Below are 27309 nucleotides of genomic sequence, written 5' to 3'. Positions count from 1 at the left end.
ATGGGGGTATACTGGGGTTTTTGGTGGTGGAGAATGGGCAATGGTGAAGGTACAGGTGTTTCATTTATAACCAAGTCATAAACCCGAAAGCTTTGTAACTACTCTTACAGCGATTCAGTAAATAAAATTATAAAGAATGAAAGAAAGAAAAAAGTAAGGTGGAGTTCATGCCCAATTCAATCAGCCTAATCAGTGGCTGAATAAACAGTAGCACTCCTACATTTAAAAAAATAAAAAAATAAAAAATAAATAAAAATAAAGATTTTATAAATTACTGACTAGAGTTTTTTGCCTTTTTTGGGGGGAGGGAGCGAAATGCAATGCTCAGGGGTTCCTCCTGGTTCTGCACTCAGGAATCATTCCTGGTAGTGCTCAGGGGACCATATGGGATGCCGGGGATCAAACCTGGGTCCACTGCATGCAAAGCCTGGCCTTACCCACTGCACTCTCTCTGGCCTCAAAATTACTGACTAAACTTTTAATAAAAGATTAACACATATATTTGAAAACAGCTGTTGAAAAGAGCTGTTGTCACGTTTACCTGGCTAATGTCAAATCCTGGAAGAAATATTTTTAAAACGCTATATTTATCACAATAAACATAATTGTTTATTCATAAGTCAATTTCGTATGCGATTTACCTCTAGGTCTACCTACTGAAAAAACACTCCTTGTTCTTTTTATTTAACATGAGAGATCTTTTTGACTAAGGCTTTCATTTTTAAATTAAAGTACTCGCTTTTATTTAAGGATAAAGACAATTTTTTTTCTATCAAGGATCTGTATTTGTTTTACAAAAAAATTTAAAATAGGGCCTTTAAGATGTTTTTTCTGTTCTCTTTTAGGACATGTACAATGAAATTTGATATAAAAAAAACAAATTATTTATTTCCTTCCAAGGATGTTTCTTTGCGAAAGGAAAGGTATGTGCATTACACTAAAAGACAAAATTATAAACAGGCCAGTCAGGCTGTGGATATCCTACATCTTTCTTTTTTTATGTTTCCAGGATTAATCCCCCACAATTAAAGGAAAGCTGGTTACAACATGAGCATGGAGCAACCAACAGTCTGTTGGTCAGCTTTTTTCTGTTTAACCCAGAAAAATTACTCCCTTATTTTTAAGTTCCCTAATTTTTTTAGTTAGAACTGATAGTATTAAAGGCTCTGACATTACGGAGGGTAAGGTGCTTGCCTCGCACAGAGCCGACCTGTGTTCATCCCCTACATGACACTCGGTCCCCTGAGCACAGTTAGCAGTGACCTCTGAGCACAGAGCCAGGAGTAAGTCCTGAGCATTGCCAGGTATAGCCCCCAAAACAAAACAAAACAAACAAACAAACAGGAGAAACAGGCCCCTGAAAGCTTTTGACAACATTTGGAGAGTGTTTTCAGAAGATCCTTTTGTTCAAAACTGGATTCTAAACCTCGAGCCCAGCGGCAGACCCCAGGCAAACAGACAGGAATGTCTGAGCCACATGCCAAACACAGGAGCTTGGATTCTACCTCACACCATACACGAAAGCCGCCTCAAACGGGATGAAAGACCTTGATGTTAGACCTGACCCGTGGTCTGCGTCAGGAAGAAAAGCAGCGCTGACGGCCGCAGCATCTTCCTGGCTGCCGCTGGCCAAGCAGGCAGAATCCAAAACAAGCAGCTGGGCCTGACTGCATCAAATCAGAAAGTCCCAGCACTGAAAAAGAAAGACAGCTAGATTAAAAGGTTCCAGCGCACTGTGAGGAGATACTCACTTGCTACCCAGATGACAAAGGGCTAATATCTGAGAAAAAGCACTCACAAAGCTGAGCAAAAAACTCATCTTAAAAACCGGGGTGAAGAGACAGTGCAGCAGAGAGGGCAGGCAGTGGACGCAGAGTGACCCTCGGCACCCCAGATGGTCCCCAGCACCCCGGCAGGGCTGATCTCTGGGTATGGGACCAGGGGTAAGGCTGAGCACTTCCGAATGCGACCCCCAAATGGGGAGGAGAGCTAAACAGACACTTCCCCAAATACATCCAGATGGCCAAATGAGGAAAGAATCTTCATCACTTCCCATCAGGGAAACGCAAATCAAAGCAACTGAGACATTACCTCACACACAAGGGAGACAGCTCACCTCGCAGAGAACAAAACCACCAGTGCTGACGGTGACAGAGGGAAGAGGAACTTTCATCCTCTGTTGGTGGGGAAGCATCTAGCTCGTCCTCCAACAAAATGGTTTGGAGACTGCTCCAAAACTAAGGATTGAGGGGCAGAGGTGTAAGCCTTGCACTCAATAGGGGCACTTGGGGCCAGAGCAACAGTACAGCGGGGAGAGCATTTGCCTTGCATGTGGCCAACCCGGGTTCAATTCCCAACATCCCGTATGATCCCCCAAGCACCACCAGGAGTAATTCCTGAGTGCAGAGCCAGGAGTAACCCCAGGAGGAAAGAATCGCCCAGGTGTAACCCAAAAGGCAAGTAAATAAATAAATATATCCACTTGCCTTGTACTCAAATGACCCAAGTTTGATCCTCGCACCCCATATGGTCTCCTGAGCTCACCAGAAGTGATCTGAGGAGTAAGCCCTGAGCACAAGCCACACACAAACAAAAATTAAGAAAGGCACCTCCATCTAGCCAGTAATTCCACTTCTTGGTGCAAAAGCCACCTGCAGCCCTGTCTCAGAGAAGCCCATCCTTGTGGGAGAGAGCTGGAACAGGAGACCCAAAACAGAAGCCCAAGAATTAGGAAGGGGGCTGCATGAGGGAAACCCGGGTCTTGGGCAGAGGGAAAGATCCAGAAAAAAAACAGAAAGACCGCTCTCAAATGTACGATATCCAGAGAGGAACAAATGGTCAGTGGGAACAGACCCTGAGAACTGACCACTAAATCTGCCAAGGGTGCAAGGGGGTGAGATGGAGGAGAAGAGGGGACCGTAAGACATGGGTGGATGGACGCTGACACCGTGGGGTATGGCTAGACTGTAAGTCTGGAATGTCACTGGAATTCACGATGCCAAAATAAAAAAAATGAAGAACTGAGATTAAACTGGATGATGACCTCGGTGCTCTCCGCTGATATCGCAGACACTCACAGACCCTGAGAATGTACCATAAACCCCATCAATAAGCCTTTTTAAAACTGATTTGTTCACTCATATCCCAGAAAATGACTGTTTTGAATGATCTCAATTCTACTTTAGATAAGTTAAATGAAAGGTTGAAAGCATCTCAACTTGGTGTTGCTGTTGGGAAAATTATGTTTATAACACTCAAAGCACAAAGACTTTCATCAATGATGGCACTGAAGCGGGGACAGTAGAGACCCACAGGAAACAAGGTAACAGGCAAAACCGATTCCAGGTGGGGCCAGGGAGACAGACAGCGGGGGAGGAAATTGTCTTGCACCCACCAGACCCATGTCTGTCCCCCAGAACCACATATGGTCCCCCAAACCCCTACCCCAGAGTGATCTCTGAGCACAGAGCCAAGAGCACACCCTAAGCACCACCAGGTATGGCCCCAACACCAAGGGGGAAAAGCTGTCTGCCCATCCTTACAATTTAGATGAGATATATTCCCTCAAATATAAAAACATAAATATACAATCTATATAAACATACAGCACTGTAGCACTGTCCTCCCGCTGTTCATTGATTTGCTCAAGTGGGCACCAGTAACATCTCCATTGTGAGACTTGTTGTTACTGTTTTTGGCATATTGAATACTCCACAAGGGGCTTGCCAGGCTCTGCCATGCAGGCGGGATACTCTCGGTAGCTTGCCAGGCTCTCTGAGAGGGATGGAGGAATCGAACCTGGGTCGGCTGCGTGCAAGGCAAACGCCCTACCCACTGTGCTATTGCTCCAGCGATATAAACATATAAACCAAGAAAAATAACCTGAATACGGACAGGGAGATGGTGCAGAGGGCAGAACATAGAGCTGGCATGTCCAAGACCCGGGTTCCATCCCTGGCATGACATGGTCCCCCAAGCACACACAAGAGCAGCCCCTGAACACCTCTGGGTGTGGTACCCAAACAACATGGATTGTCCAAGAGGCATCTGAAAAACTGCAGTCAGGATCGAAAAATATCATGACAAAGAAAACTCCAAGCCTGGAAGATCTCGTGAGAACAGCCAAGGAAAGCGGAGACACACTGAGGAAAAGCTGGGGGCCGGAGAGCCTGGAAGGCCAAGCTCGTGCTCTGCACAGAGGAGACCTGGGTTTGTTCTTCAATACCACATGGTCCTTCGAGCGTAGAGCCAGGAGTAGGTAGCCCCGAGCACTGCCAATGGTGCACCCTCCACTACCACACACAAAATAAGTACTGCAGAAACTTAAAAGGTGCATGGAAGCCACCAGTTCTGTGTGGTAGCTGAGTCCTGAACACATGGCTAGTGCCAACTGTAGAAAATCTAACGATTTTGAATATTTAGCACAAAAAAAAAGAATATAAACTACAAAAAAACTATAATTTGTCTCTTGAGTAACTTCTACTGATGACATGTTGAAATCACAATATTTGAGACATATAGGTACTATTAAAAATAATTACATGCCTCTTTTTAAAATGTAGTTATACTAGAATATTTAAATTTAAAATTCAACTAGCCTTATACCTTTACTGGACAGAGCAGTTCTAAGAATGCAAAGACAAACAAAACACAAATACAACATGCAAAATGCGATTAGCAATGACATCTTGTATTCTATGGAAAACCTTCTGCCCGAAGATTGCCCAACTTTGGATTTTTCAAACACATAATGAATAAATTTTTTTATAATCTGTTAGCTTCTAAAGATTTTTCTAACTTTGCAACTGAGTGTATTCTAAATCTTAATTATTCGCCCTCTTAAATGTAGTGGCATTTCTTCTATTGTCACATTTTTTTTTAAATACAAGTATGTTCTACAAAAATTGTCTTTATAGTTCTTTCACCTTGTTCACATGTTTATAATGCACTCGCTGGTTTTTATAAAACACTTCATTTCCATTAGTTATTAGAAGCAGAATACTGTTTTCAAATAAAGTGGAATAAATTCTAGGGCAAATAAGTAGGTTCTCATTGTAAAATAAAAAGAGAAAATAGAACTCACTGAAATGAAAACCACATTTTCATTTATTAATTTAAATAGTATCAGCTCCCTAATAGCAGAAGTCAGGCCCGCTTCCTGCCATGTCACTCTGTCAAGGCTGCTAGGCGGAACGCTTTCTCCATGAGGTAGGAGGGTGCGTGTTCAGATCCCGCTACCCCTGGGACCAACGCCCTCCTCCCATTCGGAGCAGAAGAGAGCTGGAGCCAGAGCACCTGGCACTCGCCTGCACATGGCTGACAATCCCCAGCACCCCATAAGTTCCTCCAGCCCCGCCAGGAGTGAACACTGAGTGCAGAGCCAGGAGAACATCCTGAGATTGGCCAGTACAGGCTCTCCCCAACTCCCCAAAGGAAAAACAGGAAAAATGATTCTGATGGGAGTTTAATTTTTTATTTTTGCCTCTTATTTAAAAGGTTAACCAGATCATTGTTTATATATTATATATTTATATATTAGATCCACAATTACAATTTTATTTTTAAATTTGTAAATATAAATTTCACTAAATAATTGCCCTAATTCTCTAAAATCCACAGTATTTCAAATATGAAAAAATTGTACGTATTTTATAGCCAATCAATCTAGTTCTAGCACATTGAATTTACCTTCTGAAATGGTTCTATTGCATGCAGACAGGTGGGGGCCTGGCAGTGTACTTCTGAGAGACAGTAAGACTTCAGAAGAGATGCCAGCCCAGGAGCAGACCGGAGGCGTGCAGACCACAGCTAACTGAGCTCTTTACCACCCAGACTCAGAGATCTGGATCCAGAGAAGGGTGGGTCCCTCAGGAAAGAGGCTAGAGAAGCATCTATGAGATTATCAAAAGGCCATCAACAGTGCAAGGAATGAGACTGCAGGGGACATCAACTGTGCCAGGGATGCGATTACAAGAAGCCCATCAACTGAGCAAGGCTTTCCTGTGACAACACCCAGACTAATTTTATGTCTGCAAAAACTCCAGAAAAACCTATTTGGAGGGATTGTAGAACTGGAGGATTTGAGCCAGAGTCCTGGCAGAGAAAGCTGCGAGCAAGGCAGGGGCCTTAGCTGCTGCATTCTCTCTAGCTCTCTACACACACTAAACACGGAACCACAAAAAACACACCTGACTAGCCAAAGCAATCCCGAGAAAAAAACAAACGTCAGGCATCGCATTCCCTAACTTAAACTGTAACATACAGCTCTAGTGATCAAACAGATAAAAGCAGGCGGAGAGAGGGGAAATGAGAACCCAGAAATCATCCCTCACATATCTGGACGATTAATCCACAACAAAGCAGCCAAGAGCAGAACGTGTCATGGACAAATGGAGCTGGGAAAACCTGAGGGCCTCAGGTATGAGACTGGAACACGAGCCCACACCAAACATGTGAACCAAACATGAAAGACTTGCAGGTCTGTCTAGAGATGGTTTGGGTAGAGCACCTGCTTTCCATGCGTGAGAGTCTGGGTTCTGTTCCCTGGTAACACACACATACACACACACACACACACGCACGCACGCACGCACGCACGCACGCACGCAGCTCAAAGTCATCTCTTAGCCTTCTCTTCGAGGCTCTCTGGATAAAGAAATCACCATCATTAGCACAAAGTACAGGGAAGAGCTGGCATCCCCCGCCACTCCAAAAGTAGTAATTAACAACCTGAACTACCCTATGCTTACTTGGTTTGATCCTCTAGCTGAGAATAACCATCTATTCAAATCATATTTCCCCACTGGGTGTTGGTTACTAGGTAATTCACAAAGATATCTAAAATGCCAATTCCTGAATTTCTCTGATTAATCCCTGATTAAATTCTAAATAACACCATTTTTATTAGGCAATGAGTCAGCCTGCATAGTTTATGTAGCTAAAATTATGCATATATTATGAAAATTCATATAATAATCAAAGCTGAAAGTGTGCTGGTAATACAAAGACTGGGGCAAGTCTTTGCCTAGAGGAAAGTAGGTTGCTGGGGTTAAGGATTTATTTTTGGTTTCTGTGCCAGACCTGGTGGTGCTCAGGCCTTATTCCTGGCTCTGTGCTCAAGGATCACTCTTGAAGATGTTCAGGGGATTATATGCAGTGCCAGGGATTGACCCCAAGTCAGCAGCACCTCAAGGCAAGCACCTCAAGCTGCTGTATCATCTCTCAAGCACTTCCTCAAAAAAACATGAATATTTTTGTTTTTCCTTTTCTATTCTTTGCATTTAGTTTTTAAGTTTAGGGACCATGCTTTACAATACTGCTAATGATTGGGTTTCATGCACACAATGTTCCAATACCACGCCAGAGTAACACCCCCAGTCTGTGCGCGCGCACACACACACACACACACACACACACACACACACACACCCTCACCATGTCACTTCCCTTCTATAGACCAGTTCTCAGGCCCTGCTGCCTTTGGCACTCACTATTCCTCATTTTGTGCCTTTCCACACAAGAGAGATCATTCTGTACGATATGCTTGGATGAAAGACGGGACTGGGCTTCAGGGTTTAACTAGCAAAGGTCCAAATGAAGAAACTTGAGAACTGGGAGTACAGGAGTAAGATGCTTCCCTGCCATCACATATGGATATATGTGGACACATGTGACATAATCACGTAATATGGACCCTCAAGCATGGCACAGGGCACCTGAACGTCACCAGGTATTGCCCCCAAAGCAACCAAAGCAAAGGGACCAGAGAGATAGCACAGCATAGGAGACTTGCCTTGCATGCAGCTGACAAGACTGAATGCTGGAATGAGCCTGAGCATAGCGCCAGGAGTAAGCCTTAAGCACAGCAGGATGTACACCACCCCCTAAATCCAGAAAAACACAGAACGATCATGGAATTTAACCTATTTAAACAAAGTTGTTAAAAAGGATAAAGGCAGGGCCAGGGCAATAGTACAGCAGGTAGGGCGCTTGCCTTGCACGTGGCCATCCCAGGTTTGATCCCCAGCATCCCATACGGTCCCCTGAGCACTGCCCGGAGTAATTCCTGAGTGCAGAGCCAGGAATAACCCCTGAGCATAGCTGGGTGTGACCCAAAAAGAAGGGGGAAAAAAGGATAAAGGCAGCTGGCTATAATCTTCTAAGCCCAAAATACATTCATATATGATTCAATATATCTAATAACAATCATTTTTAAAACTTCTAGCTAGAAAGAGCTTCATGATTATCCAAAATACCCAGAGATCACTAAAATCCTTCTACCAAAGCAGATAAATCAAGATGTAAATCACCCCCACTCTACCTCTACCTAAAAATCCCACCAATGTGGGTAAGACAAAACTCAACTGCTGGAGCTGAGAGATAGTGGCTAAGCACCTGCTGTGCACGTGTCCTACCCAGGCTTGATCACTGAGCACTGAGCAAGGAGTAAGGCCCTAGCACTGCCAGGTGTAGCCCACACAAAACACAAAACTCAATCGTCATGTAACATTTTCCTAAGCATGTCGATTTTTCTGCTCGTTTTTGCCACGTACACCATGGGGACAGCGTGGGGATGAAAGATTACTGGCTTGCTAGTTGAGGAAACTGCCCTGTGAACTGATCTTTTCAGGAAAAACAATCTTTCAGTTCCTCACCACTCGGAGCTCCACCATCACAACCCATCAACACTCTGGATCCCCTTTCCAAGACAGACTGACAGCGAGTGTGAAGGCTACTGTCTCACACACGTCACTGTGTGCCAACCGGGCGTGGGTGGGTTTGTTCCCTCGCCCTTTATACCATTTGTTCTTACAAATTGGAATCTATGTACTAAGTCAACAAAATAGGAAGAAGAGCTATAAAAATTAAGTTGAAAAGACTGAATGTCTTGCTACAAAAATGTTCTTGAACTGGGTATCTAGGTAAGACCATATAAAAGATATGGGTCTACCTGTTGGGTCTGCCTCCACGTTAAAGAAAACAAAGCTAACTGACAGTTGATAACCTGTCAGTGCCTGTGCTGCAAACCATAATAACCAGAAGGAAAGCAAGAGAGAAAGACAGACAGAAAGAGGCAGAGAAACAGAGAGAGATGGGGACTGGAGGGGGAGGATGAGGGCGGTGGCAGGAGGGAAACTGAGGACACTGCTGGTGGGAAATGTACCCTGGTAAAGGGATGGGTACCTTCTATGACTGAACCCAATCACAAACAACTTTGAAACTGTGTATCTTATGGTGACTCAATGTTTTAAAAGAATTTTAAAAATAAGTTTGCATTTGTAGCTATGTATAATATACAGTCCTCCCGTTGTTCATCGATTTGCTCGAGCGGGCCCAGTAACATCTCCATTGGAGACTTTTTTGTTACTGTGTTTGGCATACGAATACATCACGGGTAGCTTGCCAGGCTCTGCCGTGCGGGCGAGATACTCTCGGTAGCTTGCTGGGCTCTCTGAGAGGGGCGGAGGAATCGAACTTGGGTCAGCCATGTTGGCTGCGTACAAGGCAAATGCCCTACCGCTGTGCTATAAAAAGAAATCAAAACTAGAAATCACAAATTACTTATCAACTAGAAATCCTACACGGGCTCGGCTGATGCACAGAATGGGGATGCACACTGCCTGGCAGGGTCTGCACACACCAAAAAAAGGTCTTGGCTCAGGGTTGGAGTGATGGCACAGCAGGTAGGGCATCTACCTTGCACGCAGCCGACCCGAGTTCGATTCCCAGCATCCCATACGGTCCCCAGAGCATCGCCAGGAGTAATTCCTGAGTGCAGAGCCAGGAGTAATCCCTGTGCATCGCCAGGTGTGAACCAAAAAGCAAGGAAAAAATTTAAAAAAGCTCTTGGTTCTCGGAGGGAGTTTCCGGACTCTGGCACTGTAGGCATTTTTGGCTGGAAGACCCTTTGATTAGAGGTGAGGGAGAACAGTGAGGAGCAAAACTGTCCTGAGAGCGGAAGAATAAGGCGCTGCACCCCAGGCTTCTCCACGATGACAGGTGACAACAGCACCCATGCAGCAAGGACAGGAACAGTTATGCAGACACTGCCGGAGACCCCAGGGGCTAAACTCACGCTGCCTGAGCCTGGTGACCAATGAGCACGTGGGCATTTATACCTTTCCATAAAACAAAATGCTGCAGCAATCAGGTCCAATCACTCTGGCTGGCACTAAGCTTTTCTGTAAGCCATCACTGAAATAGTGCTGGGGTCCGGGCCACTGAGCCCACCACCATGAGCCCCAGATCCCCCAACTCTTGGTAACACGAGTTTTGTCACCCAAGGCTCAGAGTTTAGCACTATTCAGTACTGCCAACACTCTACAGAACCAAAGTTTTTATTAAGAAGTCAACTACCTGTTGAAACTCACTCACGTAAGATTTTTCTTTTTTAATACTTAAGAGGTAAAAAGAAAAACTCCTTGAACGGCAGAGTGTCAAGCACACGGCTTTACTTTATACGTGACGATACTCTCAAAACTTCAACATCTTTTTAGAGATTAAGACAAAAGCAAAAGATTGGTGAGCAGGTAAACGCAGGGAGAGAAGGAAAAAAACACAAAGGGAGGGCAAAAGAAACGTAAGACGTAATGCCCAGAGGACTGAGAGCCAGGCAGGGGAGGGCTGATCCCCTCTCTCGGCCGGCCACATCTGCTGGGCTCAGCCATGCAAGCATGTGCTCTGCTTGTGAGCACATGCTCGGCCCCTGGCTTGCTTGCTCTCAGGAAAGCTGCCTTTGCAGAGACCCCGCCACAGAGGAGTCTCAGCTGTCTTAGGCTTCCAGCTGTGTTCTCCATCCTGGGCATCAGACATGAGGGAGCGAGTCTCTGGATGAGCCCAGGTGAGCAGAGTCAGCCCCAGAATCCAGAATCCTGGGAGGCAGAAATGATGACCGACGCTCTGACTTACTAAACGTGGCTCCCTCCCTCCCTCCCCATCCCTTCCTTCCTCCCTCCCACCTTCCTGCCTCCCTCCCTTCCTCCTTCTTTCCTTCCTTCTCCCCCCCCTTCTTTTCTTTTTTCCTTCCTAGTTTTAAAGGCATTTGCTGAGAGAAATGTGACGGGAAGGAAAAAGAGAGAAACAGGTGTTCGAGGACAACTATGGGCTTCTGCAGAGGAGCAAACGCCTCGTGTCCTTTCCTAAGAGCCAAAGAACTACAGGTGGAATGGAATGGGAAGAGGAGGGAACAGTGGGAACATTTTTTTAACATCTATTCCTTCCTTTGCTTGCATGCTGTTCTGCACCAAATGCAGCTGAGGTCTGGAAAGGGAAATCTGAGTAAAGTAAAGCAACAATCAAAAGAAATGTTTGCTAGGAAGGAAATTACTTGCAACGTGTTAGAATTCTAATCATCTGGGGGCCAGGAAGAGAGCTAGGGGTAGGGGGACTCGACATCCGGCATCCCATGGTGCCCTGAGCAGATCCAGAAGTGACCCTGCGAACGGGGCTAAGAGTGGCCCCTACGCGTAGCCACTACATACAGCCTCAAAACAAAACAAAAAAATCCAACTGATGCCAAAAGGCAAATACTTTGGAAATGAGTATGGGCTCACTAATATTTGACAGTCACACTTGGTGGCACTAGAGGACCAAAATTAGCCCCCCCCCCCCCCCCCGCCCATGCAAAGCCAGGGATCGAACTGGGGCGCCAGCGCATAAAGGCAGTCCCTTAAAAAGTTCCTTTAAAGTATGCCCTAATCTGCTCCAACTTCTACCCTTAGCCCTTTAAAACAGTGCCCCGTATACACACAAACATTCTGTGGCACAGATATTGATAATTCCAATTTACAGATGGGAGAGTGTTCCCAGAGAAGAGATTCTGCAAAGATTCAGAGTCATGGTCACTGGATTTACACCGAGACTGTCTGGCTCCTAAGTCTGTGTTCGCAACCAATTCAATATTCTAGAATTAAGCCTGTGAGTGACAGACAAAACAAAAGAGCTGAAGAGTGACTATGTGAGGACAAAGGTTCAAGAGATACTGGATCCACTGGGGCCAGGTGGCGGGGAAGGCACCGTGCTCAGTAGCTGCAGACACAGACACAGATGAGAGGGTGGGAGGGGACACTGCCCTAAGAGGCGGTGTGCAGAACAGAAACTCAGCAAGAATGAACTCTGACAGGATCATGGAAGACCAAGCCATCAAGACATCTAGGAAAACAGTCATGCTTACCCCAAATGGACCCCATCACAGATGATGGCATGATCAGTGGTAGAGGAGAGAGATGTGCAGTGTTTAACAATATGGTAAGCATGTGCCAGGCAGGAAACACTCCAAGGTACAACAGGTCTTTAAATTACATTGTGGGGTGGAGTGAGAGCACAGTGGGGAGGGCATTTACTTACATGCTGCCAATCTGGATTCAATCCCCAGCATCCCATACGGCCCCCCAAGTCCACTAGGAGGAACCCCAGAGCAACCACTGGGTATGGCCCCCAAACCAACAAAGAACATAAAATAAAGTTACTTAGACTGTCACAGCAATAGCATAGCAGGTAGGGCGTTTGCCTTGCACGTGGCCAACCCAGGTTCGATTTCTCTGCCCCTCTAGGAGAGCCTGGCAAGCTCAGGAGTATCCTGCCCACAAGGCAAAGCCTGGCAAGTTATACGTGACGTACTTGATATGCCAAACACAGTAACAAGTCTCACAATGGAGACGTTACTGGTGCCCACTCGAGCAAATCAAACAATGGGAGGACAGTGACAGTGACAGACTGTCACAGACCCAAGCACATATTAAGCTCTCAAAGGGTTTTATTCTATGACTGCAAAATCTCCTAAATGTTCTGAGACAACATCCATTAAAATCACACCTGGCATGCTTAAGAAGGATGCATATTTCTGAGCCCATCTAAGATTTTGGGTACCCAAGAGGAAATAAGGAAACTAAAATTTTAATCCATTTACCAAGTCAATCTTCTGCAGTCGGATCCTCTGCTTTCCACTGTCACAACCCAAGAATTAGAACTCTTTTACTTCCCAGATAGAGATCCCTTGTGAATTTTTATTGGATCCGATCTTTTAAATTCTTTAGTTGCCTATGTTTACTTGTGCTTATTTTGAAAATTTCAGTCTGGGTTTGCTAACATAATCAGAACTTAGCTTTGGAGTTTTCAGCCCTGAAACACGTATCAATTCCAACATGACACAGGAGAGAGATTTTTAGCACCCGAGACGGACACTACAGAACTTTGGTTATAGGTAACATACGGTGTGTGCAGGGGGCACTGAACAGACCCTGATGCAAATTCTTTTGTTGCCAGATCTGAGAAGACATGCCTCGAGAATCTCATTATCTGGATTCCTATTTATTGCTTCCAAAGCAATAAGGTACAAATGTCTTGTCTTTGCCCTGGTTTATTGCAAAAGCTTGTGAAGGATAAAAGGTTCTTGGGGTTTTTTGTTTACCTGTTTTAAAGCAAAAGTAAGTTCATTTGGGAACCAAGAGGAAAGAAAGGAGAGAGAAAAATACACGCTGAAGAGAGAACACAAGCCTCTCTGGAGCACAGCGTACTGGGACAGGCCAAGCAGGGGTGCGCGGGCCATTCCCCAGGAGGAACGGCACCCTAAGGTGAAAGAAGGGAACTGCCCAGCTGGGGAGCAAATGCAGGCAAAGTGTCTAAAAGACGGTTTGAAGAGTTTTCACCAGACAGACGGTGCCTGGGAGAACGTGTGGGGGTTTGGAATAGCGCAGGGATATATTCTGAGATGTCTTTCGATTCCAATGATGGAACAAATGAACAAAGTGTTGTCTGCCTATGCAGGGTGGTGGAGGGAAGCCCCGTTATGTTTACTGACAAAGTGTGCTCCTCGGTGGCAGCAACAAGACCCTGAGGGGAACCATTTCTGGGTACGTTCACGGCTGTAGAAACAGCCAAGTCCCCAGTGTCATCTCTGGCTCTTCCCCTAATCCACGTCACGCCCATCCATGGTCCTACGCTTCCATCCTCACAGCTTGTCTGACCACAGAAAAGTTAACACTGATTATACTAGGAAACTTTCCCCATTTCCTTAAGATCATCTGACCCCTGAAGAAAAGGGTTAAGTGGACTCATCTCTGTAGCCCACACATTCCTTCACACAGTATGCAGACACGTCATGTCTCAGAGTGTCCATTTGACTTCTACAAAAGACCCCTCCTCGCATAGAGCACCCCAAAAGAGCAGTGCCCCCATCTCCCTGAGCCGCAGAAGTCACGCCCATGGGCACCTCCAGCACCATGTAATCTCTTTCACTGGCCATGACCCAGAGACTCATAAATAAATCTCAAAAAAGATCTACAAGCTACAGAGACTCTTCCGGACCCCAGGCAAGGTTGATTCATCCAGGGCACCTCAGAGGGGGTTGTGGGTGAGTCCAGCACCCAGTGCCCAGCCAAATAGAGCCCTAGCAGCTGAAAACCTCCACACTCCATAATCACCTCCATGCTTCACGTGCTGCGCAGGACAAGACTCATCCAGAAATCAATATGCTAGGAATCTCAGGTATGTGGGTTCTGTGACTACAATCTCCAAGCTTTCATGGAGTTGGGAGATGGGATACCTCCCCCCATCTCCCCATACTTTTGGGAGCCCTAGCAGTCATGCACACTCCCAAATGCCACCCAGTTAAAACTTTAACTCCAGCTTTTATCGCCTCATTAAAAATTTCAGAGACCTCAAACTCCACAATACTGATAAACCAGGAGCAGCACACCAGACTGGATGGGAAGTAATGTAGAAAGCATTCAATCTTGGTTAACAAAATACCAACACAGAAGGCTTGACATGTAACGACATCTTAGTAATCTCTTACAAAAGGGCTTAAGGGCTTCATGATGAAATACACGATCCTCACTAACTTTCTTCAGAGGAAACATTTTTTGATAATTCTTCAAGCAAATTATAACAATCAATATAAAATATATTACTGAGGGCCGGCTATGGGGGCAGGTTTACAGGGCAGTTGGGAAAACTGGAGATAAAGGCGTTGGGAAGGTGCAATGATGGAGGAATATAGGCATACGGAAATGTCTATAATAAATTGTCATGAATCACTTTGTAAACCAGGGTTTATATAGGTGAAAGAGGAAAATAAATTTTTTTTAAAAAAGAGCAGTGGCTTGGAGGTGACTTTCCCAAGGGCCCGGCCTCATAGAAAAAACAACTGTACCTTGAAAGAATGAAAGCTGCAAGTCACCAAGAAGTTCTCTAAATACTAACTGACTTATCAGAAGCAGAAGCACCGGTACTTATCAGAAAACATCAATAGTAACCATATTCCTGTCAATAAAAAAATAAATAAATAAAATTTAAGTCATCTTTTCAAAGGAAATAATCAGTGCTTACAAAATTTTATCTTGAACTGGAGACAAAACCCTCATGATTGCTCTTATAATACATTGAAAAATATTGCTAGCATTTAAAGCAGGGTTTAGCTGTTCAACATCTGGACACTGGATTAAAGGCCTCATCTTTTTCTTTTTTTCTTTGTTTCTTCAGGCCATACCGGGCGGTGCTCAGGGCTTATTCCTTGCTTTATGCTCAGGGATCACTCCTGGCATGTGTAGTGGGACCCTATGTAGTGCCAGGGATTTAACCCAGGCCCACTGTGAGCAAGACAAGTGCCCTCCCCGCTGTGTTCTCTCTCTCCAGTCCCTCATAGCCTCATCTTTTGAAGGCAGACTGTACATAAGCCATATAGCTAATGAGAAGGCTGCAAAATATAACCAGCCGCATAACTAGCCTTGAATTTAATGGTTCTTTCTTATGCCTAAACAATAGTATCCAGTTCCTCTTTCTTTCTTCTGGAGATCATTTGTCTGAACTCTTCTAACGGACTTTCTTTGAAGTTCCCTTATATCAGATTCAAAATAAAATTATGACAGGAACTCACAAAAAACCTGAGCTGCCTTCTCCAACACTCACAAAAACCAAACAAATGTCAGTCTCACTACTGTTTTCCTCATTTCTATGAAAGGTCCTCTCTAGCAAGCACATCACAAAAATCATGAATTCATCAGAATCTTCCACATCTTCCTTTTTCACAGAAATTCTTATCATTGTTAACTTTCCGCTGAGAAGTCTAGAGGTGCGACTATTGTAATTCCTCAAACCATTACTGCTGTTAGTTGTTGGGAATTGCTGGGATCAGGGCCCAGGATGCTGGGGACTGGACCCGGGGCCTTCCGCAGGCACAATGCATGCTCTGTCACTTGAGCTAAGTGTCATATGCCATGTTTGTCAAAACTTAAATTATATAAATTTTTATGTAAAGCACAGCTGGAATTTTCCATAAAAATTTTCAGCATGTGCCAAAAGAGTTTCTGAACTCCTACCTACGGCAGAATAGTGCAATTACATGGGCGGAAAGGGATCGGCATTAGAAGGGACTGATTCTGTCTCTGTGTTGGTGACAAGAGGCTGAAGACACGTGTTTCTCTCAACTGTGGTGGTGGTGAGCGTCCTGATGTAGACTGTCCCAAGGGTCGCTGCAAGGTTTGGACCCTACTCTAAAGCTACGGAGATGTGCCTGGAAGGAGGAACGGGGTGGAGGGCACACAGCCTTCCTTCACTACCTGGCCACTCCCTATGGACCACAACTTCTTCAGAACTAAAAGGAGAAAAACATCTCCGGAGTTTAATAACAAAACTATGTATCTGTTAGCCTACAGTCTGTTTAGCAGATTAGGAAATGGAGACCTATTCTGGTAATATACACAACTGGACAACAGTCACTAAAAATGAAGAGCCCTCATTGACAGGTCACCAAATGTCCACTGTCCACTGTCCTCCTGTTATTCATCGATTTGCTTGAGCTGGCCCAGTAATGTCTCCATTGTGAGACTTATTGTTACTGTGTTTGGCATATCGAATACATCACAGGTAGCTTGCCAGGCTTTGCCGTGCGGGCGAGATACTCTCAGTAGCTTGCCAGGGACAGGTCACCAACAGAGAGCTTACTTCAGAAAATGAAATTTGGAACTGAAAACAACAGTACCTTGTGCTTATGAAATAGCCCCTTCCTGTGGAGACCAGGTCTCAGAAGCCTGTGTGCTCATCAAATGTGAGTCGCATGAAGTGAACACAGGGCCACATCCATGCAGACAACACCCCATTCAGTATACATTTAGTCTATTTTTTTTTTCAAGGAAGGAGCTTTTGGTGTGTGGAGGAAAGAGATCTCGAAGGCACTCTTCAGGTGGAGGCTGGGGAGAGCTGTCTGGGCTGTGTGCGGGCCTTGTAGGCTAAGCCCCAGGTTCCATCCCAATACCTTCGAGTCCCTCTCCCGTGCCCCGTCCCTCCCCGCCCCCACCCTACCTGCCCCCCCCCCCCCCGGGCCCAGAAAGAAAAAAGGAAAGAAGGTCATTTGGGCCAGAGGTGTGGCTCGGTGGCAGAGCAAAGCAGCCCACAGGGGAGTCCCTGGGTTCAATTCCTTACACCGCTGCAACGCACACACAAGCACACTTGGGGGATCAGAGACAGAGGACAGCAGGAAGGCGCTTGCTTGCTCTGCAAACAGCTTATCCTGGTTCCACCCCCAGCACCCCGTGTGGTCCCCTGAACCCCACTGGAAGTAATCCCTGAACAGAGTCAGAGTTAACCCTGAGCATGGACAGATGTGGCCCCCAAAGTAACCACAACGGAAGCATACTTGGAAGGGGTGTTTGGGCCCCGAGGCGGTGCAAAGGAAATATTCTAGACTTCTCTGGAGACCTCCTGGAGTACTAAGGGCACCGTGTGGTACTGGGTCTGAGCCTTCAGCATGCAGGGTACATGCTCAGCGCTTTGCCCACTCTCTCCAGATCAGACTTTTCTCTGGAACCTTCACTGGGGATCACAGGAGGAAAATGAGTTTACGGGAAAGAGACGGTAGGTGTTTCAGATAAAGAAGCTCGTCCCCTCTTTGAACAGCCTTCCTCAGACAAGAGTGTCCAGCACTGGTCCTGTTCTGAGGGTTGGAACTGCTGTGGGACAGCCAGACACTAGCCACTCTGACTCCCCGGTGGATTTCCACCCACGCGAAGACCATCTTCAGGACGGCGCCTTCCATGTTCTCCAAACAATCATGTTCTATGAACGTGAAGGCTTGTAGAACGAAGGCCATGGCCAGAGCCAAGGTGCAGCCTCTCAGGAAAACAAAGTCTGGACAGAAGCTCTGCGGCCACTCAGCGACCTCTCTACAAAAGGCTAAGAAATCATTTTGCCAGGGTTTCAGCTTGGCAAGAATAGCACACCTTTTCCGCCTGAAGAGGAAGGGGGCATGGATGATGTGACAATAGGTGTATCACATACCACTTTAGAAAGCCATGGGGAGGTTGGAAATAAAGCTCAAGTATAAACCTTTGCTTGCAAATTACAGAGATATGTTTGGGGCAAGAGCCGCAGTACACAGGCAGGGGCCCTGTCTTGTACCCGCACGCCCGAGTTTAATTCCCAGCTCCCAATAAGGTCCCCAAGTCCGCCGGGTGTAACCTCGGAGGGCAGAGCCAGGAGTAAGCCCTGAGCAGTGGCCTCCTCTAAAAAATCAAGCGAACAAAAAAAGAGCTGTCTTCCTAAAGTGGTGTCCAGATCATGTAAATCAACAGTCAAACGATTCCAACGTCGATATGAAAGTAAATACATTGCCTGAACTAAAACAGAACTAGAATCTGGATTTGTGGAAAAGTGAAACTAGATATTTAACACATCTTCAATGAGCTGAGAGAAGACAACAAAAGGTTTCATCAACAAGTAAAAAAACCTAGATCAGAAAATCTTCAATGTATTAGCAGGACGAAGAAAGTGAATTTTTAAATTGTACCGTGACTTAGCAATAATCTAAGAGTATTATTTAGGAGGGGGGAAAAAACCAACAACAATCAGAACAAAATATACGACTGCTTTTGTACAGCACTATGTTTTAAACTTCACAATTCTTTTTAGAGACAGGGAGTCTCCGAGGCAATGCTCAGGGGTCCAGCCAGGCCTGTGGGTCAGTGCAGGGCCCTTGGATGTGGTGCTGGCTCAGGCTTCAATGACCAGCAGCCACCAGGGCCAGACCAGCTATGCTTAGGGCCCCAGGGCTATGCCACTGACACCGAGAGGCTGTGTGATGCTGGAGAGTGGACCCTCACAGCTGGACCTTCTTTGTTGTTTTGTGGTATCAAACCCGGAGCCGCACGCACGCAAGGTGTGTGGGTCCATCACGAGCCACGTTCCCACCCTCCACGACTCTTTACTTCCAAAGACCCCACTAAGCCACGCAACCCTCGGGAAGAATACTTAACTGTCCTTATCAACACTCAGAGCGTCTGGCCACCAGTAACCTGGCACAGCTAAGGCTTTAAACTGTCTGGGATCCCGAGTGATAAAAACAAGGAGGGACCAGGACAGAAAAGAATACAGTATGATTATACAACAACCACGCTTCTGAATGCCGCAATACTCTTAAGGTCTGCAGAGCATCCTAAAGGCTACCGGGGATCCTATGAAGGCCCACTGATTCCCATCCGACAGAGGGGGAAATTGAGGCGAAGGCAGATGAAATGACTTGCACAGGAAGTGGCAGAGACAGGGTTTTGCTACAAAGGGAAGGACAGTTTGTAGTCATCAGGAAGGCCAGGGGGCACTGAAAAATCACAGGCAAAGTAGAGCTGACAATCAAGCTTCCATTTCAGCACAGCAAGGTCCTTCAGGTGAGAAAATAGAATGACTGGGGAGGGCAAGAAGGGGATACCTGAAAGCAGAAGGGTTAGTTAGAGAGTGATGCAGGGGGCAGGGACGTGCAAGGCCCCAGGTTCAATCCCTGATACTGCACGTGTATTCCCCCAGCCCCGAAACCTCTGGGCAAAATACCAACTAGACTGCCCAGACTGGGTGAGAAGGATTCCAAGGCTCAACTGACTGAGGCCCAAGCTGCCAGATGCATCTTTTTCCTGGTTTCTGAGCCACACCCGCTGATGCTCAGGGCTTAACCCTGACTTTGCGCTCAGGAATTACTCCTGGTGGTGCTCCGGGGACCACATGGGATGCCGGGGATTGGCGGTGTGGTTGGCTTCAGCCTTATTACCCCAGAAGGGTGGGAAACTCAGCTAAAATCAGGGCCTTCCAGTTACTAAAACGCTCTTGGAAAGTGTCCAAGGCAATGTTATACTAAATTTCCAACTTTGTTTCATCTAAGATCAAGAAAAACAACTTATCTTAAAGCACTGGATTATGTTTAAACAGACTACCTAAAAGTTTTAGTCAAATGATCACTTGAAAAAAATCTTTTACTCAGTACTTAAAGATGGACACTAATCCAGAGAGGGCCCTGGGGGCTGGAGGTGGGGGTCCAGGGGGGCTCCTGGAATCTAAGTCTCATGTTACTTAATATCATTTTGAGAAAAATTTTACTACCATTACCTTTCATTTGAGAGAAGGAGGCTGTGGCGGGAGTGTGTGTTTAGTCTCCTGTTACTTGCGGTTCCAGGCCTACTTTATGGGCTGCATGACTGAAACGGATACACTAATTTCATATGTAAACAAGCATAAAGGTCCCTTATATGTGAGAGGAGGTGTGAATACACAACTCTCTGGATGAGCTGTGCTTTGCATTCACTTAACATTTTTATAAATTAAATTTTACTGGATTGAGAACTGAAGGTCCATGGTTAGGAGAAAAATATCTAGGCAAATAGTAAAATGAGGCATATAATTAATTTCTGGAACCCCCTCGATAAATGAAGTAGGTTCACGTTCACGTTTACATCACTCTCTTTGGGGGGGGGGGGGGCTGTGGGGGACCACACCCAGAGATGCTCAGGGCAGACTCCTGTCTCTGTACTGGAGAATAACTCCAGGTGGGGCTCTGGGACCATGTGGGGTGCCGGGAATCAAACCCAAGTTGGCCACCTGCAAGGCAAGCTCCCTGCCTGCTATACTATCTCTCAAACACTACCAAATGTCTCATTTTTTTTTAAAGCTGAAGGCCTATTTTCACTTATGAAAAATGACAGCCTCAGATAATTTTCTAATTCCCAAGAGAAACAGTACAAGCTTAAAAATTGGCATAGGGAAATAATAAAAGGGCTGCAATGAAACGAACCGAAGAAAAGCAAATGTCATTTTATAGAAAACACAGAAGTTGCATGAAACAATACGGTGAAATTGGCTAAATATACAAAAGATCCAAAACTAATTAAGCATAAATATTCCCGAAGTGTTCAGTGTCTATTGAAATAAGCAATAACATCCCAATCGATACTTGCCATAAACATGACAAGCACTTGGCACAAATTATTCATATTTTGAGTATAAAGTTTATTAATAAAATATCCCTTTTTTTTTTCAAGTCTGGGGGGTGGGACTCAGGGCCTCACATATGCCCTGCAAGTGCCACACTCCGAGCTCCATCCTAAATCCAGGTATCACATTTCTTCACACGATGGGAGATCTGTTGTTACATTTTATACTTGACTAGGACTGAGCTATTGAGTTTCTATTGTGATGCTTCGACTTTGTGTTCACTTTGGCAACACATGTATTAGCAGGGCGCTGACAAAGGATTTGTGCTAAGACTGAAATGCTGCTAGGAAAGCCAGAACGCTCACTGGAGCCCCTCACATACCAAACTGACCCTAAGGGCTGCTTCGGGCACCTCTGGGCTCCAGTGCTCACCCTTTACAGTGCACTGACTAGCAACAGATTGGTTAAAAAATGGTTTGGACTTTCAACTTCCCATGGTGCAGACAAACATTTTTAGAAGCAATCATATTAAAATAAAACTGCCTTTCACAGTTACGGGATGAGATTTAAAGCTGGACAGGCACCAACGCCCTGATGTTCAGCCTTTTTCATAAACCATATGACTTCCACATGCTGAGAATGTTTTATGCTTTAACCTGCAGTAAAGGCTTTCCATCATTTTAATGCCCAGTGCTTAAAATGCAACAGAATCAACCCCAGTGAATGATGAATGCAAGGAATATGTTTGGTTTACTGTAATGATTTCAAGAAGACTTGTCAGGAAAAGTTTAATGAAAGCTTTTCCCAGTAACTTTGTATTTCCAGAGCATGGGGGGAAAAAAGCAAAAAAGAGTATCTGGTTTAAGAGAAAATAATTTTACCTCTTAACACTTCAAATTTTCACTTCTAAAATTATTGAACAGTTTATCATTATTGTGTATTTTAAATTCTCATATTCTAGAAATAAAACAACTATTATATAGTTAACAGGCTTTTTCTTGAGTGTTTGCAAAGCAGTGTTTCAGATTAAGATACTTGGTTAAAAATAAATTGTAGAAATTCTAATCCCCATAAAGTCTGAGTTTTGCAATAAAATCATACATTCTAAACTCAAGATTTAGAAAATAATACAATTATGTTTTTCTAGTTGGGTCAATCTAAATACATATAGAGATACCATCTCATGCTTTTTTTTTTAAAGCTTCTCTGCGCTAATGACCAGATGCAAAAAATTTCAAATCAAAAATTATAAAATATATCTTTAAAAACTATATATTGGCTCTATACGACTTTTACTTTTAATGGAACCTATGGCGCCTTACTGGTAGGTTGAAGAACTGATCCCTTTGGGGCCAAATACATTAAGATTTCGACAGTCATTACAGAATTTATGGCAATTCTAGTAGTTATTTAAAATTAAGCCCCATCACACTGAAAAAAAAATGTTGAATTTCAGGCTGAAGGAAGCAGAAAATATAGCATCTTACATCGTCCTGGCGTCACGTTATTAAATATTAAAGACTGTGAGAAACAAGAGATGCTGCGATCCTCTTCCCTCTATACCTCCTCAGTGAGGCTTGGGGGAGGGAAAAAAAGAAGAAAAAAAGAAAATCACAATTTCCAAAACTGACTCGTGAGCAGAATTCAGCGGGAGACCAACTCCGAGCCACACTGGGTCCCTCCAACCTGTGCCATGTTCAGATCCGGCTCAACGCCCAGCGGTGCCCGCCCGGCCTGCCGGTTCCCGGTTACCTGTGGCACAAAACGCCCCGAGGAAGCCCTGCGCGGGTCCCCACCCCCGGCTGGAAGGCGACGTGTGCGGCCCGCGAAGGGCACCAGCACGCCGGCCCCGGGACCCCCGGCAGAGGCGGTCCCAACCCGCAGGAAGGGCACAGCCCGGGCGCGGAAGGAAGGGGCCGGGCCGGCGGGCGCCGGGCGGGGGTCCCCCCGCACCCGCGCGCTCCCCGCGGACGCACCGCCCCGCCGCCCCACTCGGCACGCTGCGGGCGGCCCCTGCAAGCCTCGGGATGACCCTTGGCGGCGATCGCCGCCCGCCGCCCAACTTTGCGGGCGCCCCGCCGCCCCCCGCACCCGCCCCGCGCTCGGCCGCCGCGCCGCACGCCAGGGCGGGGTGCGCCGCGCGGACCCGCCGCCCCCCCAACTCCGCTCCAACGGGGCCCCCCATGCCCGCCGCCAACAAGCGGCAAGAAGTCTCCCCCAGGACACCCGCGCACACGCCCGCACCCCCACCCTGCGCCCCGTACGCCCCCAGTTTTGGGGGGCAGTGCGCAGGGGGCAGCGAAGGGCTCCCTTCCCGGGGGCCCCAACTGTGCGACCCCGGCGCGGGTCCGGCGGTCACGCTTCGGGGGCCACTTTTCCTCGCGCCCCGGGGACCCCCGCCGCGTCGCCGGGAGGGGGGGCGGGGAGCAGGCCCCCACCCCCCGGAGTCCCGCACCCCGAGCGCGGCGCCCGCGTCCCCGCCCAGGCCCAGCCCCGCCGCTCCAAGTTGGCGCGGGCAGCCGCGCACTGCCCGCCGCGCGCCCCCCGAACCCCCCGAGCCCACGTCACGCACTTCGGAGCCGGAGCCGCACACGCCCCGGAGATCGCCGCGCAGTTTTCCCCCGAACTCCAGACCCTCGGACCCCCCCGGCCCCAGAGCCCCGTGGCGGCGCGCGCGCCCCACCCCACGGCCCGCGTCCGGGTCACCCACTCGCCGCCCCCCGCCTTCCGCCCTCCGGCGCGGGCCGCTCCGGACACCGGCCCCCCGCCCGCCCGCCGCCCCCCGGCGCCCCCGGACCCCAGAAAAGTGGAGGGAAAGAAGTGACGGCCAGCCTCGGGGCGACCCGGCTCGCGACCCGCGCGACTCACCTCGCGATTCCCGGCCGAGTTGTCCGCGCCCGGCACAGCCCCCTCCCCAGCGTCCCGGCGCCGACGGCAGAGCGGGGAGGAGGGGAAGCGGGCGGGGGAGGGGCGGGTTCCGCGCGGGGCGCCCGTCGGGAGGGGACTGGGGAGGGGTGGAGGCCGGCGCAGGAAGAGGAGAAGGGGGAGGGGAGGCCCCTATCTCCCAGTCTCCCCCTGAAAACCTCCCTTGTCTCAATCACATCAGACTGACTGTCTTTGTCTGGCTGACACCCGCCATATTGATATCAACAGCCCCGCTCCCACCTGCTGCAGCGGCGCGGCCCTGGGAGTTGTAGTTTCTGCCTCCCTGGAGTAAAAGCCCCGGGCTCGGCGTCCGGAGGCCTCGGCGGACTACAACTCCCGGCAAGCTCCGCGCCCTGCCGCCCTCCCTCAGGGAGGCGGGGCTCGGGCCTCCCGAGCCGCGCGGACTACATGTCCCAGAGTTCCACGGGGGCCCAGCCCAGGGTGGGGGGACATGATATCATGCTGGGGCGATTGGTGGGGGGGAAGAACTGGCGGCGGGGACGAACCTGAGCTAACGGAAGGAGGCGTTGAGGGAGGAAAGGGGCGAGAGGAAGAAGGACTACAACTCCCAGAATGCCGGGGGGCTGACTACAGTGACCGTGATGCCCCGGGAAGGGGGACCTGGGTGAGGACTTCATGTCCCACCGTGCTCTCGGGGGGCGGCCGGCGGAGATTGAACCGGAAGACGCTCCCTGGGCGTGTGGAGTCCACTGACTGCTAGTGAGCCACCAAAAGTCCAATATGAAACTGGTGAGTCTGCGCTCCTAGGTCAGAGGGCAAAGGTGCTGCCTGATCCTTTCGGACGGAGTCGCTCCCCCCTCGGGAAGGGAAGAGTCGCGGCGGAGGGGCGGCAGGTGGGCGCTGCAGAGTGGACTGCACTCCGACAAGCTGCTGTTGTTGGTTCAGGACACGGGGGTCCATCTCCACGACCCCCGCCCCGCCCACCAGGACATCTTATGCGTCTTGGTGGCGGGTCCCCGTGGTAGGGAAGAGATAGACACCGTCACATGTGTGTGTCCCCGCTTCCTTTCCCAGGGTAGGTTCAGGACCCAGGTTTGATCTGTCCTCGCAGCCACGTGTGTGATCCAGGGGCTTGACCTCTGCACTTGGTTGACGTTTCTCTCGAGCTGGCGAGAAGGCTTGGTTGGCGCGGAGCAGGGGAGCACACAATAATGGACTGGAAGTAATGGTCGGATGCATTTGCTCTTAGAGAACCCTAAGTACCCTTGGGACTCGGGAAGGAAGCGGACAGGGCGTGCGCTCAGAGGAGTAATTACGGTCTTGGATCCTGTATGGAATTGGGATGGACGGAACGTGTTCAAGGCGTTGCGATCAGGGTCGTTGGCGGCCGCAGGAGCCCTGGCAGATGGAGCCCGAGAGCCTGGCTCGAGAAGTCTCTGCAGCACGGGACTTAAACCCTAGGCTAGCACAAGAACTTCTCAGAGCTGTCTTTTAAGAGGCTTGTTTGTTCTCACTGTGCAGGGAGATCTAACTAGATCACCCCTGTTCTTCTGGGATTGGCCTCATTAGCAGTGTGGGGAAGAAGATGTAACAAGCTACTTCTCCTGCTCTTAAAAATCCATCTTCCTTGGACTAGGGCTAGAGTACAGCAGCTAAGGGGCTTGCCTTGAAAACAGCAGGCCGGGGTTGAGTCCCTGGCCCTCCATATGATCCCCCAAGCCTTGAGCGCAGAATCAGGAGTAAGTCTCAAGCACTGCTGAGTATGACCCCAAACAAAATAAATAAAATCCATATTCCTGCATTGTCAGACTTCACTTCCTGTCATTTGTATGCAGCAAACAAAAGGTTCATTTTCCTTTTATGTAATTATTTGGACATGTGTTGCCAAAGGACCAGCCTTGCCCACTGATGCTGCCCTTAGATGCTGCATAGTCGCCGTCATTTTCTGACAAATCCAAGTATTGAAAAGAGGCAGCTCCAAAATTCTCCACTTATGGCTGTTCATGAGGGGAGGGCACAGGTGGGTTAACCTTGAGAATATCAATTTGCTTGTGTTTCCATGTGCTAAACAGAGAACAGGGAGGCAAAAGTCACAACTGCAAACTAAGGAAGGCAGAAAAGTAAGCCAGTGGGATGGAGAGATAGGACAGTGGGGACGGTGTTTGCCTTGTACACTCCAACTTGGGTCCATTCTCCAGCATCCCATCTGGTTCTGAGCACAGAGCCAGGAGTAGCCCCCAAGCATCGCCAGGTGTGGCCCAAAACCAGACAACAGGACAGTAAGCCAGATCTGTAGTGGATAATATTGATGATAAAAATGGAGTCCTGTTCACAGTTGTCCGGGGATCAGAGACGGCTAACTCCATGGAAAGGTTTTTCTTGAACTGGTAGAAAGGTTGCTCGGGCCTCCCAGAGAGCATTCGCCTTGAGGACAGTTCATGGTTCCCATGCAGATCTGGTGTCTTGAGTGACAGACGACTGCTCTCTGCTGTGCTGAGTCTGAATGTAGGCAGGAATGAGGCAAGCGTCTCCACCGCACCTTGTTTGCTTGGGGAGCCGGAGTTTGTGCTACATATATCTTGATTGGCTCCTGAAATCCTCCTGCTCCTGCATGTCGAGGTGTCGGAACACGGATGCAGAGGCTGGCGGGACCTCATTACACCAAGCTCATCCGATTCCTGCTTGGGCACAGCCCGGGGTGCATCCTGGCATCACACGGTCCCCTCAGCACTGCTGCTGGGAAAAGCCTCCACACACACCCCACCACCCCCCAACATGACCTGGCGTGACATCAAACAGTAACTATCAAAAATGGGAGAAAAACTTTTCTTTGCGAAGCCAAGGAGGTCTGAGGCTGAGACTTGAGCCCCACATGTTCCCGAGCGATGCCCGCTTGGCGGCTGGAAGATGGGAATTTGGCCTTGGTGCAGTCGCACAGCCGAGGGGCTTCACAAACACCCCTCTAAGTCAGGCTCGTTTGTGCCTCTCGTGTCCCCCGTTGACCTGGAATAATTCCTCCCGTGGCTTCAAGTTTCTAGTTTAGTCTGCTACTGTGTCCTGAATGTGTTCCAAGTGCACAGAGCAAGACAGACGACTGTATGGCACACACGTGTAGTTCTGAGATCAGGACGCCTCTTGCCAGGGAGAGGGTTCAAGGGCTGGAGCATGTCCTTGGCATGAAGGCACCCTGGGTTTTAACCCTGGCACCGCAGGGTCCCTTGAGCACTTCTAGGCGTG

The 27309-nt window shown here is 48.0% G+C and overlaps 2 protein-coding genes across 8 annotated transcripts in view; one reads left to right on the top strand and one right to left on the bottom strand.

The window, feature by feature from the left end:
• The window catches only part of HMBOX1 (homeobox containing 1), a 150096-nt gene extending 125745 nt beyond the window's left edge, over positions 1-24351 (bottom strand). For 6 of the 7 annotated variants that reach the window (XM_056113994.1, XM_056113998.1, XM_056113996.1 and 3 more), the window contains exon 1: positions 24055-24351. The gene's annotated coding sequence lies outside the window, so the exon portion shown is untranslated. Of the gene's footprint in view, positions 1-23758; positions 23800-24054 lie in introns of those variants that run through there. The other variant, XM_056113995.1, reaches the window with a different exon arrangement.
• A 258-nt stretch (positions 24352-24609) lies between these two features.
• The window catches only part of INTS9 (integrator complex subunit 9), a 62530-nt gene continuing 59830 nt past the window's right edge, over positions 24610-27309 (top strand). Inside the window, exon 1 of the mRNA XM_056113993.1 lies at positions 24610-24861. Coding sequence (XP_055969968.1) covers positions 24853-24861 — 9 coding nt within the window. The 5' untranslated portion in view covers positions 24610-24852. The remainder of the gene's footprint in view (positions 24862-27309) is intronic.

This window comes from Sorex fumeus, unplaced genomic scaffold (genome assembly GCF_029834395.1).
Source record: "Sorex fumeus unplaced genomic scaffold, SorFum_2.1 ptg000024l, whole genome shotgun sequence".
In the NCBI taxonomy this organism is placed as follows: Eukaryota; Metazoa; Chordata; class Mammalia; order Eulipotyphla; family Soricidae; genus Sorex; species Sorex fumeus.
This window is presented reverse-complemented; position numbering and strand designations above follow the sequence as displayed.